Raw genomic sequence first — 11,856 nt, 5'->3', positions numbered from 1 at the left:
CGGGCCAAGCCATAGTTCTCCCATTTCGGGAATCTATCGATATACCACTATTCGTACGCACAAAATTACGCACGATAAAGGATCAAAGATATGATACAGAAAGACTTTGGATAAGAAAGGCATACATAAAGACGATAGCAAATATATTTCTGATCGAACCAAACAAATTAATTTATTTCCGCGTGCAGATCTCAATATCTGTCCGTTCTCTCATTGTCTGTGTGTAAGCTTTTTATCTCAGTGTCGATAGAGAAAGATAGCACTACGGTACCGAAACTGGGAGCAACCAGCTTGGCAGTATAAATCCCTTCCCTTCCCACCCCACCTATTCATTTTTTCCCGTTCCTACACGTCGCGTCACCCGTTCCCTTTTCCCCTAATCTTCAACAAAAATCAGCTAATTCACAATGCCTATGCTCTTCAAGAAAGGTGCCTCTTCGGAGAAGCCTCCCCATATCGCCAATGGCAACGCTTTCCTCGGCGACTGCTTCACCTCGGAAACCGATGAGGACCACCAGATCACATCCGGTTTCTACAGACAAGAAGCCGGTACTCCTCTTGTGTACAAATACGATTACGTAAGTGCAGTTTCGTTTGTCATTACCTGATTCTACCTCTTAATTGCTAGTAGGAAATTGAATTACAAGCTAACTTTTGGGTTTTTGTTTGTACAGGACGAGATGAAAGTCATCCTTGAGGGCAACTTTACTATGGAGGACGAGACCGGATACAAGGTCACCGCCGGCCCTGGTGACACTTTCTACTTCAAGGCTGGCTGCACCATCACCTTCACCTCGACTGACTACGGTCTTGCTTTCTTCGTTGGCCGGAGAGTTAGAGGTACTGCTTGATCGTCTTAACTGAAAATTGTTTTGTTAGTTCTATCTTATACAATGCCTAAAAAATAAAAATTTCACATTCAATTCTTTTTCCAAAACCAAATTAAATAAGTAAAATCAGTATCTCTGTTGTCAGATTAAAATCGTTGACCTATCATTGTATAATCCATTGTTGAGTAAACTATTTACAGCGACACATCTCTGGCTAAGCAGATGGTCGCATTAGTTCCTCCAAATCCTGAACTGTTACTCAAAGCATAGGCAATATCTCTCTTTTGTGCTTTTAATGGCACATAATTACAGGTAAAGTCAGGACTCGGGTCAATATTCTCCAGATTCGCCGTAGGTGGTAGTATCCCATCTCTCATCGCCAGAACAGTGAAAATCGTTTCGACGGCTCCAGCGGCACCTAGCAAATGCCCTATAGCACCCTTAGTGCTGGATATATTGATTTCACTAGCTTCGAGCTTTTTGAATCCGTTATATTCTCCAGCGACTTGGTCATCCACACCTTCAAGCATCAGGCGCCGAATTGCAAGATTCTCGGCAGCATCACCTTGCGACGTAGACGTAGCATGTGCATTGATATAATCTATATCAGCAGGGCGAATACCGGCCTGCCTAATTGCGCTTTTCATTGATAGAAGAATACCGTCGCCCCGGGGAGGCGGAGCGGTGATGTGGTGAGCATCGCCAGAGAGACCGTAACCGACTACCTCTCCGTAAATTTTTGCTCCACGATCTAGTGCATGTTGCAGTTCCTCCAAAACAACTGCGCCTGCACCTTCTCCCATCACGAAGCCATTTCGAGCGATGTCAAATGGTCTCGACGCTGCAGCAGGATTATCATTAAATTCCGTAGCCACACTCTTCGCTCTAGCGAATCCAGCTAGTGAAAATGGTGATATGCACGCTTCTGATCCACCAGCAACCATAACGTCTGCATCGCCGAATTGTATGAAACGTGAGGCGTCGCCTATAGCGTGTAACCCTGTTGTGCATGCTGTTGTCACTGAGTGTACTGGACCTTGGAAACCGTATTTTATGGAGATATATCCTGCGGCCATATTAAGTAGTAACTTAGGGACCATTAATGGAGAGACCTTTTTGTAACCCTTTGAAATGTATGAGCATGAAATGAAAATTTTGATTTTTGAATATTAGAGAAACATACGAATTTGTCGAACGAAAGCGCGCTTTCGAAGGTATCATCCAAGTTTCCAATTCCTGACCCTAGACATACACCCTAATGATAGATGTTGGAGTTTATTCTTATCAAATACGTGGAGACAAAAGCAAAAATGTAGACATACAGTTCGCTGTTTGAGAGCGTCGGTATCGGCGACGAATTCGGCATCTCGTAATGCTTGTTCGACAACTGACATCGCGAAACACGAGTATCTGCCCATACGTCGTTCGTCCTTAAAATAATTAATATGGCTGCATCAAGTATTGAAATAAAGCGGTCAATATACATTTTTAGAAACCCACTCTGAAGGAGTCCATTCTCCCTTTTCAATACCACCCAGACCGTCCTTCACAAAACCAGCAACTTTTGTTGGCACCGTCTCAAAAGCTTTGTCAGGCTGATTTAAAGTCGAGATAATCCCTGAATCTCCCGCTATAAGTCTAGACCATGTCTGCTTGACTCCTGGAAAGTTGTCATGTTAGATCAAATAGTTTGTCAACAGACAAATAAAGAAGCGTACCAACGCCTAGTGGAGTTATGAGTCCCAGACCAGTGATGACGACACGCCTGGACATGCTGTGCATCTAAATTTCTCGACAATCGAAAATCCCCTGGGACAATCGAAATATCTCAGTCTATTCAAAAGTGATGGATGCAATCAATGGCGAAGAAATGTTTTCTGATTGTAGTCATGTGTTACTAACGATGATGAGTAATCTCGGATGCATGCTAAGATTTGTGCAATTGTAAATTTACGCGCTGCATTCGCCATTGTTTTTTTCATATGACAGCATATTAAGGCCATCTTTTACAATACTGATAATTTCAAGTTACAGACACCCAGATACAGATTTATAATCAAATGATGACGGTCTAAATCAAGAACCTCGTCCATGTAAAGCAGATGCGGCTCACGTGGCACAGTTCGCGCCACAAAGCAAGCCACTCATCTATCGCCATCGCTCTCGAAGCTTCGCGCGCCTTCCCTTTCGCGGCTTACGCGTTCAAACCACTTCCCCGACTTTCGAGAACATCCTCGAACTCGCTCTGTCCTCTGACGCATACTGACGCGCTGTCAGCATCTTTCTTGCAAATGTCTTCTATAAAGGACCCGCTTCTGCCCTGCTCCTTCTTCCTACATAGCCTCTCATATCGTCTGTTTTCACCTTGACTCAATTGGCTCTCCCAACTCTTCTCCAGACTATATCTTCTGCAAATACAATGGCTTCCTTCGGTCCTGTCCTCTTTGATCTCTTTGAAGTTTTTAACAATGAAATGGGACGTCACTACAGTGGGCCTCAGTGCCGCGGCACCCCTCCCGCCAGCAAGTCGGAGAATGCTCAGTCTAACCCCGCTGCTTCGACACCAGTAACAAAGCTCGACTTTGTCCCAGCTGTGGACATTTATGAGACTGACTCAGCGTTTTTCATTCACGCATCTCTTCCTGGTGCCTCGCCCAATGCAATATCGGTCAACTTCGAGCCTAAGACTAATGAAGTTGTCCTGGCCGGCGAGATCAAGCGTCCCGCTCCCTTCACCGACCACACTGACTCTCTGCGCGTAAGCGAGAGGCGTGTCGGCAACTTCGAGCGTCGTGTTCGGCTTGGTCCTTCAGTGAAGATAATCTCTGACAATATTTCAGCCAAGCTAATCAATGGCGTTCTCGAGGTATCTGTACCCAAGGTTGCTGAGCTGCCAAGCAGGAAGATCACAGTCGAGACAGTCGCTAATCCTGCTGACGACTGGATCGACGCCGCTTCCGAATCGCCTGCCGATAAAATTTCTCCTGAGGCTGAGAAACTTGACTAAACTTCTGCGTTTACGAGTCATTGACGGTGTTGATTTGATAACTTCACTCGGATTAATTGGTTCTGATTTGGTCTCATGATTTGGTTTTATTGTTAGTTATTATTCGGTAATTTGGGATACTATTCTTGATAATGGTCATTTGTAAATAATTGATTCGTTTTCAGCTAATTCTATTTCTGTAATCCTACCCTACAGCAACGTATATGTCGCATATCTTCTAATCCGGAATAATGACGTTTAATTTATACATACAACTATCTACAGGGCACTATATACTGAAATTTGTCCACATTTTCCCTGAAACTATCACTGCTTACTCAACGCCCCAGCTACTTTTCGCCAGTATTGCTTGTCAAGATAGCTTGAAAGCTCTTCTTTTGTTAGCCAAGCGTAATCCACAATGCCGCTTTCCTTCTGAGGCTTGAATAATCCATTGAAAATCCGAGACTTTAAGTAGAAAATCTATGAATAAACAGTTAGTTATCTGTTATAGCACTACAACGTAGTTTTATAATCTCATACCTTTGCTCCCTCGTATTTTCCATCAGATTCGTAGACATCCTTGTAGTATAGCGCCGGTGTACCAGAGACGAGAAAAATATTCATATCTTCACCACCATACTGCGCCAACATTCGCGTAGAAGACGACTCCAAATTCTCACCAGACTCAATAGTAGTAGCAGGAAACGACCACTCCAGCGATTCACCATCTCTCTTGACTATAAGGTATAGTGTTCTATCTAATTTTCTCTCTAAACTTCTAATGTTGTTCTCCTCATCGGCTATTGTTGTTCGGGGATTTGGCACGATTTTCGCATATATACGCGCAGATTCCTCTGTCTCACGCTGAACTGATCGAGGCGGAAAAACTACATCCTGCTTGCTGTTCCGATCACGGTTAAACAAAACGTCGGGATCCTTCTCATTAAGCTTCGGCTGCACTCGAGTATATTCATTCTCAGCCAACGTTCCCTTGGGGTAATAAAACCAGTATGGAAAAGTCCAGCTCATTCGCTTGTAAAGCTCAGATTGGTAATGATAATATGCCTTTGAAAATGCTGTTTGCTCCGGAGTAATGATTGGTGGCCGACTTAGTATGACTCCTGACATTATCTTGAACTCCTTTGCGGGACTGCCCGAGTCTGATTCAATCGCCAGGGCATCTGCAGTAGCTGAAGTAGCTAATGACCTTCGCAGGAAAAACATAGTTTCTGAGTTTGCTATTCACATTCCATTAGACCCCATAGAATAAGCAGTATAACCAGTATAACCACACGCAAAAAAAAACTAACCTAGTTTACGGCTACACTGCAGCCGAAGTGGGTGAGATATACTCCCAATAATCATTTTCCAATGTTAAACCAAAAGAGTACAATCGTCAAAAATAAACTGGAAATTGAGCGTACAGAAATGCCAACTCAATATTCAAGGTCTCAAAAAAAATTCGTGATCCCGACTTCTCGTAGCAATTTGGCTGAGAACTTTATTTTAGGGGTGACAGTTCTGGCTCTTTTCAGTGAACTTATGTAAGTTGTTTATATGCTTTATGAATATGCAGAACAAAAATCTATTTAATAAAGCACATAGTGCATCTGTGTGTGCTATAGTACTTATATGACGTGTTTTGCGCAAACTTCCTTTCTAGTAATGAGTCCCTGCAATCTCCCTTTCTTCGTAAGAAGCATATACCGCAGACCCTATCATAAGATTTGACAATTAGCAACGTTTCGGAAATAAAACTGTAGTTATTCACTTACCATTCTCTGAAATATCGTAACAACCAATGCAAGCGAACTTTTGTATGACAATGTAGGCGGCGTCTGGTCGACCAACTGTCGCAAATCGACATAAGCACCAGAGCTCAACGGTGGCGCCGAACCAGCGAGAAGACAGGGAGAAGATTCAGAATATTTTGGAATGCCTTTCGCTTGCTGAAGAGCATACCGTAACTCGTTTCTAGTAATATATCCTTGTAGTATGTATTCCTGAGAATTATTGACGACTGGGAATCCCTTTAAGTCGTTAGTCGCGATAATCTCATCCAGTTCGCAGATCGTATACCCGCTCGAGTTCAAGACAACCAAACGCTCGGTGCGAGTCATAATTTCATTAACTGATAAATCTGCGATAGGGTCACCATCGTTGTTACTTAGAAATGGATATCCACGAATCTGAATCCAGCTTTCGTAGATTCCATTTCTGTTAATTCCGTCTCCGACCCATTTTGCAATCATGACTGATACCATAATCGGTAGCACGTATCCCAGAGCACCCGTTAATTCAAACATTATCACAACCAACGACACAGTCAATCTCGTAACTCCACCCAGCGCTGAAACCGCGCCGACGATAGCGTAAACTTCCGGTGTAACGCAGGGCACATCAGGCAGGCATGATGATCTGAAAATGAAAAAGTTTGGATGATTCCTTTGCCAAGATTCCATCATTATACCAAATGCTCTCCCATAGCATGCTCCAATAGTCATAGAAGGCATCATAATTCCCGACGGAATATTTGTACCAAACGTGTACGCCGAGAAAAAAAATCCAAGAACGGCAACTACCAGTAACAATCCAATAGTCTTGCCTGAAGAACTGGGATCGCAAAGCAATGATGTATCATCTGGAGCACACTCTTTAAGTAAATTCGCTACCAACATAATATTTTGAATGCGTGAGAATTGAATGGGAAAGCTAAATAAAGCAGTGACTACGCCAAGAATCGCAACTTCTGCCAGAGGATGAGAAAACGCCCAGCTTTTTGGTCTCCATCGAGCAATGAGCATATTGAGCTTTATAAACAGTGAACCGAAAATTCCCTGGAAAAAGGGTCAGAATAATGGTACTCTATTAAAAATATATTACTGTTCACTCACTCCAATGATTCCCAATAGCAGAAAAGGAAAGATTTCAAAATCATGAAACAGCCGACTAGATGTAACTTGAAAAATAACAAGTTTTCCAGTCCTAAATGGATTCGCAAGCTGGATAGATACCGAAGCAACCATAGCACATACAAAGCTTTGCCACAAGGTTTTATCTGGAAAATAATAGGAGATTTGCTAGAGTTGAAATATCCAAATCAGTAAGGTCTCTTTGTTTATTCCATTCAAACTAGACATACCTCGAGACTATAAAGAACGCCGCCAACTGGCGCACCAAATCCAACTGCAATTCCGGCAGCCGCAGCAGCCGAGTAAATCTCTCTCTTGCGAGCCTCATTTCTTCTCAGCGAGGGAAATAGCCGAGTCGCTATATTAGCGCAGCAGCAAGCAATATGAATCAATGGCTCTTCTCCGCCAAACCACATGCCAGAAGCAGAGGCTAGACACATTGAGCAGGTTTTTGTGATTAAAGTCCAAAATCCCATGAACCCTTTAATTATGAATCCACCCAAAATCGTTTTAATCTCAGGAATTCCGCTGTGGCTCGCATAAGGTGCATATTTCAAGACAAGGAATGCCGCAGCTGATCCAAATATTAGAGCAAAAAAGACATGAAAGAAATAATCAATTATATAACTTCCAGCTCCAGAGGTATGTAACGCTGCTCCCCATGAATTCCAGGATTCACATGCTAAAGAGTGAAGTCAGTGTGAGTTAGAAATAGCATAGACAAGACGATCTTACTTGTATTGTCGTCACCAAGACAGCAAAACTCCTTGCTTAAATAAAATCCGGAACTGCAATAGCCCAGCTTCAAGTCGGCAAGCCAATTGACGACGACATCTATTCCAGCAGCAATAAGTCCAACAGAGAGGCCAGTAACTAAAAGAATGAGCCACAGCTTAGCAGAGTCAGAAACATATGTCTTTGCTCGTCCTGCACGTAACTTCTCCTTTCTATATTCGTTCATCCAGTCAATTGTAGACATATTTTCATATCCAATATTGTTTCCCACAACATTCCAATCGAGTAACCCTTTTGCTGTAGATGCACTTTCCATACTATATCTACCCACAGGGGTGAATGGAGTTATCGCGTCCGATGATCGCGACTGGTTCTGGCTTGCGACTTGGTGACCTGGTAGCTCCAAAAAGCCAGCAGGAGTAGATTCAATCGGTGAGTCTGCCGTATAGCCAACGTAGGGTGATGAGCGTCTCTTCGTGTAACTGTCGCTGATAAACCACATTATTAGTAAAGTTCATGATATGAATTGTAAGACCTACCTGCTAGAGTCCGTCAATTGCGGTCGCTCCGACCATGGGTTTATCGGAGCTGGCTGCTCATATGTCACATCTTTACCATCATTGGAAAATAGCAGCCTATTTTCATCACCAATATCTAGAGAAGAACCCCGCGATGAGGTCGGGGTAGCAAGTAAATCATCGCTAGATTGTTGATTAGATGATAGTATTGGCTCTGCCATGCTGATCCAATATCCTTGATCAGCTGTGCAATTGCTTTATTCGTTATCCACCGAGTCAAAAAATCTTCCAGTGATCTCTTGCCGGTCCGCTTCTTCTTCGACCTAAACACGTAAGAATGTATAGAATCTGATGGCTATTTCGCGTGTCGGGAATATTGTCTAATAGGTCCGTACATACTTACCTAACCCGGTAACTACCCCTTACCCGATGGAGAAATTCTATAGCGTTACCCGGCTCATGTAGATAGATGGGTAGTTTTTTTCTCCCAACCAGATCAACTTTGACTGCGGTTTCTCAGAGACAATAACTAGCGTTTCAATTAATTCGATAATATGGTACGGTATTATCTAGTATTGGGTTTACTTTGTGATGTTTCTAACGATATTCTTAGGCTCCTCGCCGTAAATCCCCTGCTGAAATTTTAGCAGCAAGGCAGGCTCTTCGAGCCCACACAAACGCTTTGAAACTGCAAGCTGCAGAAGCAGCAATATCACGATCACTTAGAACAGCAGCGAATTCTAAATCTTTATCTACTCGTACAACAGTTCTTGGCGGGAATATTTCAAAAAAACCTACAAAGAAATCTGTTACGGCTGAGAAACGCGGGGTGTTACTGCGAAAACTCCAGACTTCGAATGGAAAGTCCGCCACTCATGTTTCTGGAGCAAGCAGCAGCCACCGACGACGAGTTGTAATGCCAAAAGTACAGACTAGTATTGAGTCAATTTTGCGAGAAAGCTTAAAGACTGCGGATACTCCAGTCAATAGTAGTCTTGACGGCGTAGTGAATATGTCAAAGTCTGCGCGCAAACGGAAAAATAAAGCAACGAAGGAAAATCTTGCGGGAAAAAGTATGAATGATTTGATGGATGCACTATCGCCAGATGAATTTGCAACTGCAGACATTGAGATGGATGAAGGTATGGACGAGGACGATGTTCCTGTCCAAAAGCCTGAAGATCCGTATCTCAGTACGAAGCGCGACCGACCAGTATCGAATAAGGCAGGCGAGAAGGTGGTTAAGCAAGAGATTGACCGATTTTCCAAAGTCATGACTGAGCAATCATTTCGAGAGAACCCTTTTGCAGCTTTGCGGGGATTTATTAATCAGCGAATTTAAGATGATTTGGAACCGCTAGAGGAGTTGTAAGATATTTGCATATAGGGACTATACTGAAATGAATGTTTGCGAGTAATTTATGTCTACGAGTAATTTATGAGCTGCCTGGTATTGAAGGATAGATAGTGTAATTTACACAGCTGTTTTTGAGTGAGGGAGCATTTTCAAAAACATCTTATACTCTCAATGAACCCCTTCTCTTAATATATGCCACAGAATTGTCTTCTCGTAAATACAAGTACTCACTGCCTCTCCAGTCTACCCATCACATATTTCAAAGTGTCTGCAGATCCTGAAGCCGAAATTCGTTATATTGCTTATTCATTCGCTGCAGACCTCTGTTTCCAATAGTTACAGTGAAGGCAAAGATAAAACATATACTTCTGGCCGTAGTCAGAGCAGCAGAGGTCAGTCTGACGTAATGAAGCTCTACCAAAGAATGACTCTCCATTCAATTGATCATTCACTGCCCGTACAACAAATGCATAATATATACATCAACTATCTTCTGTGCTGTACAGAATGCTCTATTCCAGCACCGAAGTTCAAGTCACATAGTTCTGACAGCCCTAACATGATGAGTTAAATTTTGTGACTTGAGGCATACCAGGAAAAGTACACGCCGCCCTAACAACGCTAGCTCCGGCCGGCCGGACCAACGCCCGAGGCCATGGTACAATTTATGTATGATATTTAGCACTGATGTAGAAAAATAAATTGCTGTTAAAGAAAAGATTCAGAGAGAATCTTAATAATTACATAGTCACGTAATCAAATGTATAGTTCCAATCCACACAAAAGATCACTAGCAAATGCACGCAGGTTGTCGTAAATCAACCAGTAAAACACAAGCAATCCAATGCTCAGACCAAAATTCATATTTGCGATAGCATGACAATTATTTAATGAGCAGAAGCGATACCGGCTACTGTGAAAGTAGAGGGTGGCACTCCATGAACTCATCACATATTACAGTTCCCATTCATCCAAGTGGTTCATTCACTCCCTAGAGGAATTAATCAACCTGGATTTCGACCTGTTCTAAAATCCGAGGCAGGGCAGAGCTCTACATAAGAAAAATTAGTAAATATTTCGCAAAATAAGCTGCGAAGAAAAGAGACAAGGGAGCATACGTCAAGTCCGTTGAAAATAATATCATTCACGGCAGTAAACAATGGGAAATCGGCAGTTTTGCCACGCTTCAGAAGAAATGCGTGGACCTCCTGCGCAGTAGTAACACCTTGCGCCTTCTGGCCTTTGAGCAGCAGCTCTTCGAGTTCAAAAACAGGTTTCTTGGTCTTGATCATCGCCACTCCGAGCTTATGATTTCGTCCACCGGCGCAAGAAGTAATGACATCAGCAATACCGCAGGATTCCTCAGTAAACGTCGACGACTCACTCTCGGGGAAAAACTCGCGACTGAACTGTGTCATTTCGAGTAAGCCACGGCGAATGATAGCTGACTTCGCATTGTCGCCCCAGTCCATACCGTCAACGAAGCCAGAGGCTAGTGCAACAATATTCTTTAACGCACCGGCAAGAGAGACACCCGCAAGATCATTAATAACATTGACATGGAAGTAAGGCCTGTGAAAGAGTGCTTTGATTGTCTTTTGCGAAATCGTATCGGCAGGGTTCGGAATTTTGTACGCGATCGTAGTTTCTGAAAATTTCTCCTGGGCTACTTCAGGAGCAAGATTTGCGCCAGAAAGTGCACCGCAGTAGATACCTAGCTGCTCAGTGATATATGTCGCGATGAGGGTGATTCCATCAGCGGAGAGTTCGACACCTTTAATACACGAGACCGCACGGACGGTCGCGGGAATCTTGCCCTTGAGCTGAGAGCAGATCCGAGGAAGAAACTGATGCGGCACGTTAAACACGAGAATATCAGAACCAGACACACAGTCTATTAAATCTGGAACCGCAACAACATTATCAGGAAGTCGGATCCCAGGCAGATACTTTACATTCTCATGCTTGCTGTTGATCGTTTCGGTCAATTTCTTGCCGTCGACCATCTCTTCAAAAACCCACATGCGAACATTCAAATCGAACTCGTTTGGATTTCCAGCAGTATTCTCGCCGACGATTTTGGCAATCGCACTTCCCCTATAACCAAGCACAAACACAAATTGGTCAGTATCATCCAAAGCAGTCAGAGCTTGCAATATATAATGAGGCTATACCAGTTACCAGAACCGATCACGGAGACGCGGTATCGAGGAGCGGCCATGGCAGTAGACGAAGAGAGGCGGGCAGAAGCAAGCTGTGAACCTAGTAAAGAGAGGCGTCTTGTTGAAGAAGTTATCATCAATTAAAAAAAAAGGAAAGAAGAAATACTAATAAACCACATCGGGCTCGTTCACAATTCTGTGCATGTTGGTCCAAACATGCACCGGCAAAGTCACAAATAATATCACGTGATAGTACACCTCGGCTGGATAAAAATACTACAGTCACAAGTTATTACTTATAGAGTGGTGGCTATCTTAATTGAGAAATTGCGTTGGATTAACATTAATAGAGA

The 11,856-nt window shown here is 43.2% G+C and overlaps 7 protein-coding genes across 7 annotated transcripts; 3 read left to right on the top strand and 4 right to left on the bottom strand.

The window, feature by feature from the left end:
• Positions 1 to 407: 407 nt before the first annotated feature.
• On the top strand, positions 408 to 851 carry V2V93DRAFT_360460 (RmlC-like cupin domain-containing protein; the record flags this gene model as incomplete). The annotated part of the gene is made up of 2 exons (XM_066908134.1): positions 408 to 578; positions 675 to 851. The coding sequence occupies 2 exons, from the start codon at positions 408 to 410 to the stop codon at positions 849 to 851; spliced, it is 348 nt and encodes a 115-aa protein (XP_066764277.1).
• Positions 844 to 2,701, bottom strand: V2V93DRAFT_373784 (thiolase-like protein). Its single transcript, XM_066911080.1, has 5 exons — positions 2,549 to 2,701; positions 2,315 to 2,490; positions 2,153 to 2,260; positions 2,014 to 2,085; positions 844 to 1,954 (listed from the first exon to the last, which is right to left on the bottom strand). The coding sequence occupies exons 1-5, from the start codon at positions 2,610 to 2,612 to the stop codon at positions 1,025 to 1,027; spliced, it is 1,350 nt and encodes a 449-aa protein (XP_066764276.1). The 5' UTR covers positions 2,613 to 2,701; the 3' UTR covers positions 844 to 1,024.
• A 321-nt stretch (positions 2,702 to 3,022) lies between these two features.
• Positions 3,023 to 4,178, top strand: V2V93DRAFT_406814 (HSP20-like chaperone). The gene has a single exon (XM_066912678.1). It carries the CDS (start codon positions 3,250 to 3,252, stop codon positions 3,835 to 3,837), a length of 588 nt encoding a protein of 195 aa, XP_066764275.1. The 5' UTR covers positions 3,023 to 3,249; the 3' UTR covers positions 3,838 to 4,178.
• Positions 4,044 to 5,266, bottom strand: V2V93DRAFT_64175 (mitochondrial 54S ribosomal protein mL46). Its single transcript, XM_066912749.1, has 2 exons — positions 4,360 to 5,266; positions 4,044 to 4,299 (listed from the first exon to the last, which is right to left on the bottom strand). The coding sequence occupies exons 1-2, from the start codon at positions 5,041 to 5,043 to the stop codon at positions 4,144 to 4,146; spliced, it is 840 nt and encodes a 279-aa protein (XP_066764274.1). The 5' UTR covers positions 5,044 to 5,266; the 3' UTR covers positions 4,044 to 4,143.
• A 61-nt stretch (positions 5,267 to 5,327) lies between these two features.
• On the bottom strand, positions 5,328 to 8,342 carry V2V93DRAFT_373781 (chloride channel). Its single transcript, XM_066911079.1, has 6 exons — positions 8,006 to 8,342; positions 7,467 to 7,954; positions 6,962 to 7,413; positions 6,714 to 6,899; positions 5,595 to 6,656; positions 5,328 to 5,534 (listed from the first exon to the last, which is right to left on the bottom strand). Exons 1-6 carry the CDS (start codon positions 8,203 to 8,205, stop codon positions 5,448 to 5,450), a joined length of 2,475 nt encoding a protein of 824 aa, XP_066764273.1. The 5' UTR covers positions 8,206 to 8,342; the 3' UTR covers positions 5,328 to 5,447.
• A 150-nt stretch (positions 8,343 to 8,492) lies between these two features.
• On the top strand, positions 8,493 to 9,326 carry V2V93DRAFT_338296 (ribosome biogenesis protein SLX9-domain-containing protein; the record flags this gene model as incomplete). The annotated part of the gene is made up of 2 exons (XM_066907761.1): positions 8,493 to 8,541; positions 8,598 to 9,326. Exons 1-2 carry the CDS (start codon positions 8,539 to 8,541, stop codon positions 9,324 to 9,326), a joined length of 732 nt encoding a protein of 243 aa, XP_066764272.1. The 5' UTR covers positions 8,493 to 8,538.
• A 1,015-nt stretch (positions 9,327 to 10,341) lies between these two features.
• On the bottom strand, positions 10,342 to 11,562 carry V2V93DRAFT_392300 (NAD-dependent glycerol-3-phosphate dehydrogenase N-terminus-domain-containing protein; the record flags this gene model as incomplete). The annotated part of the gene is made up of 3 exons (XM_066912471.1): positions 10,342 to 10,392; positions 10,460 to 11,438; positions 11,516 to 11,562. 3 exons carry the CDS (start codon positions 11,560 to 11,562, stop codon positions 10,342 to 10,344), a joined length of 1,077 nt encoding a protein of 358 aa, XP_066764271.1.
• Between the last annotated feature and the right edge of the window lie 294 nt (positions 11,563 to 11,856).

The sequence above is a fragment of the Kockiozyma suomiensis genome (assembly GCF_038497685.1).
Source record: "Kockiozyma suomiensis strain NRRL Y-17356 unplaced genomic scaffold V2V93scaffold_12, whole genome shotgun sequence".
NCBI classification, from domain to species: Eukaryota; Fungi; Ascomycota; class Lipomycetes; order Lipomycetales; family Lipomycetaceae; genus Kockiozyma; species Kockiozyma suomiensis.
The sequence above is the reverse complement of the archived record's forward strand: the minus strand, read 5'-3'. Positions and strand labels throughout refer to the sequence as shown.

What these genes read in the sequence shown, in the direction of transcription:
- V2V93DRAFT_373781 (XM_066911079.1), bottom strand. Translation starts at nt 8,205, where the DNA reads ATGGCAGAGCCAATACTATCATCTAATCAACAATCTAGCGATGATTTA. An exon ending in GCGTTCTTTATAGTCTCGAG is followed by an intron (nt 6,900 to 6,961) that starts GTATGTCTAGTT and finishes TTTCAACTCTAG; the next exon opens with CAAATCTCCTATTATTTTCC. An exon ending in TTACGATATTTCAGAGAATG is followed by an intron (nt 5,535 to 5,594) that starts GTAAGTGAATAA and finishes ATCTTATGATAG; the next exon opens with GGTCTGCGGTATATGCTTCT.
- V2V93DRAFT_64175 (XM_066912749.1), bottom strand. Translation starts at nt 5,043, where the DNA reads ATGTTTTTCCTGCGAAGGTCATTAGCTACTTCAGCTACTGCAGATGCC. An exon ending in GAAAATACGAGGGAGCAAAG is followed by an intron (nt 4,300 to 4,359) that starts GTATGAGATTAT and finishes GTTTATTCATAG; the next exon opens with ATTTTCTACTTAAAGTCTCG.
- V2V93DRAFT_373784 (XM_066911080.1), bottom strand. Translation starts at nt 2,612, where the DNA reads ATGCACAGCATGTCCAGGCGTGTCGTCATCACTGGTCTGGGACTCATA. An exon ending in CAGAGTGGGTTTCTAAAAAT is followed by an intron (nt 2,261 to 2,314) that starts GTATATTGACCG and finishes AATTATTTTAAG; the next exon opens with GACGAACGACGTATGGGCAG. An exon ending in CGCTTTCGTTCGACAAATTC is followed by an intron (nt 1,955 to 2,013) that starts GTATGTTTCTCT and finishes TACATTTCAAAG; the next exon opens with GGTTACAAAAAGGTCTCTCC.
- V2V93DRAFT_406814 (XM_066912678.1), top strand. Translation starts at nt 3,250, where the DNA reads ATGGCTTCCTTCGGTCCTGTCCTCTTTGATCTCTTTGAAGTTTTTAAC.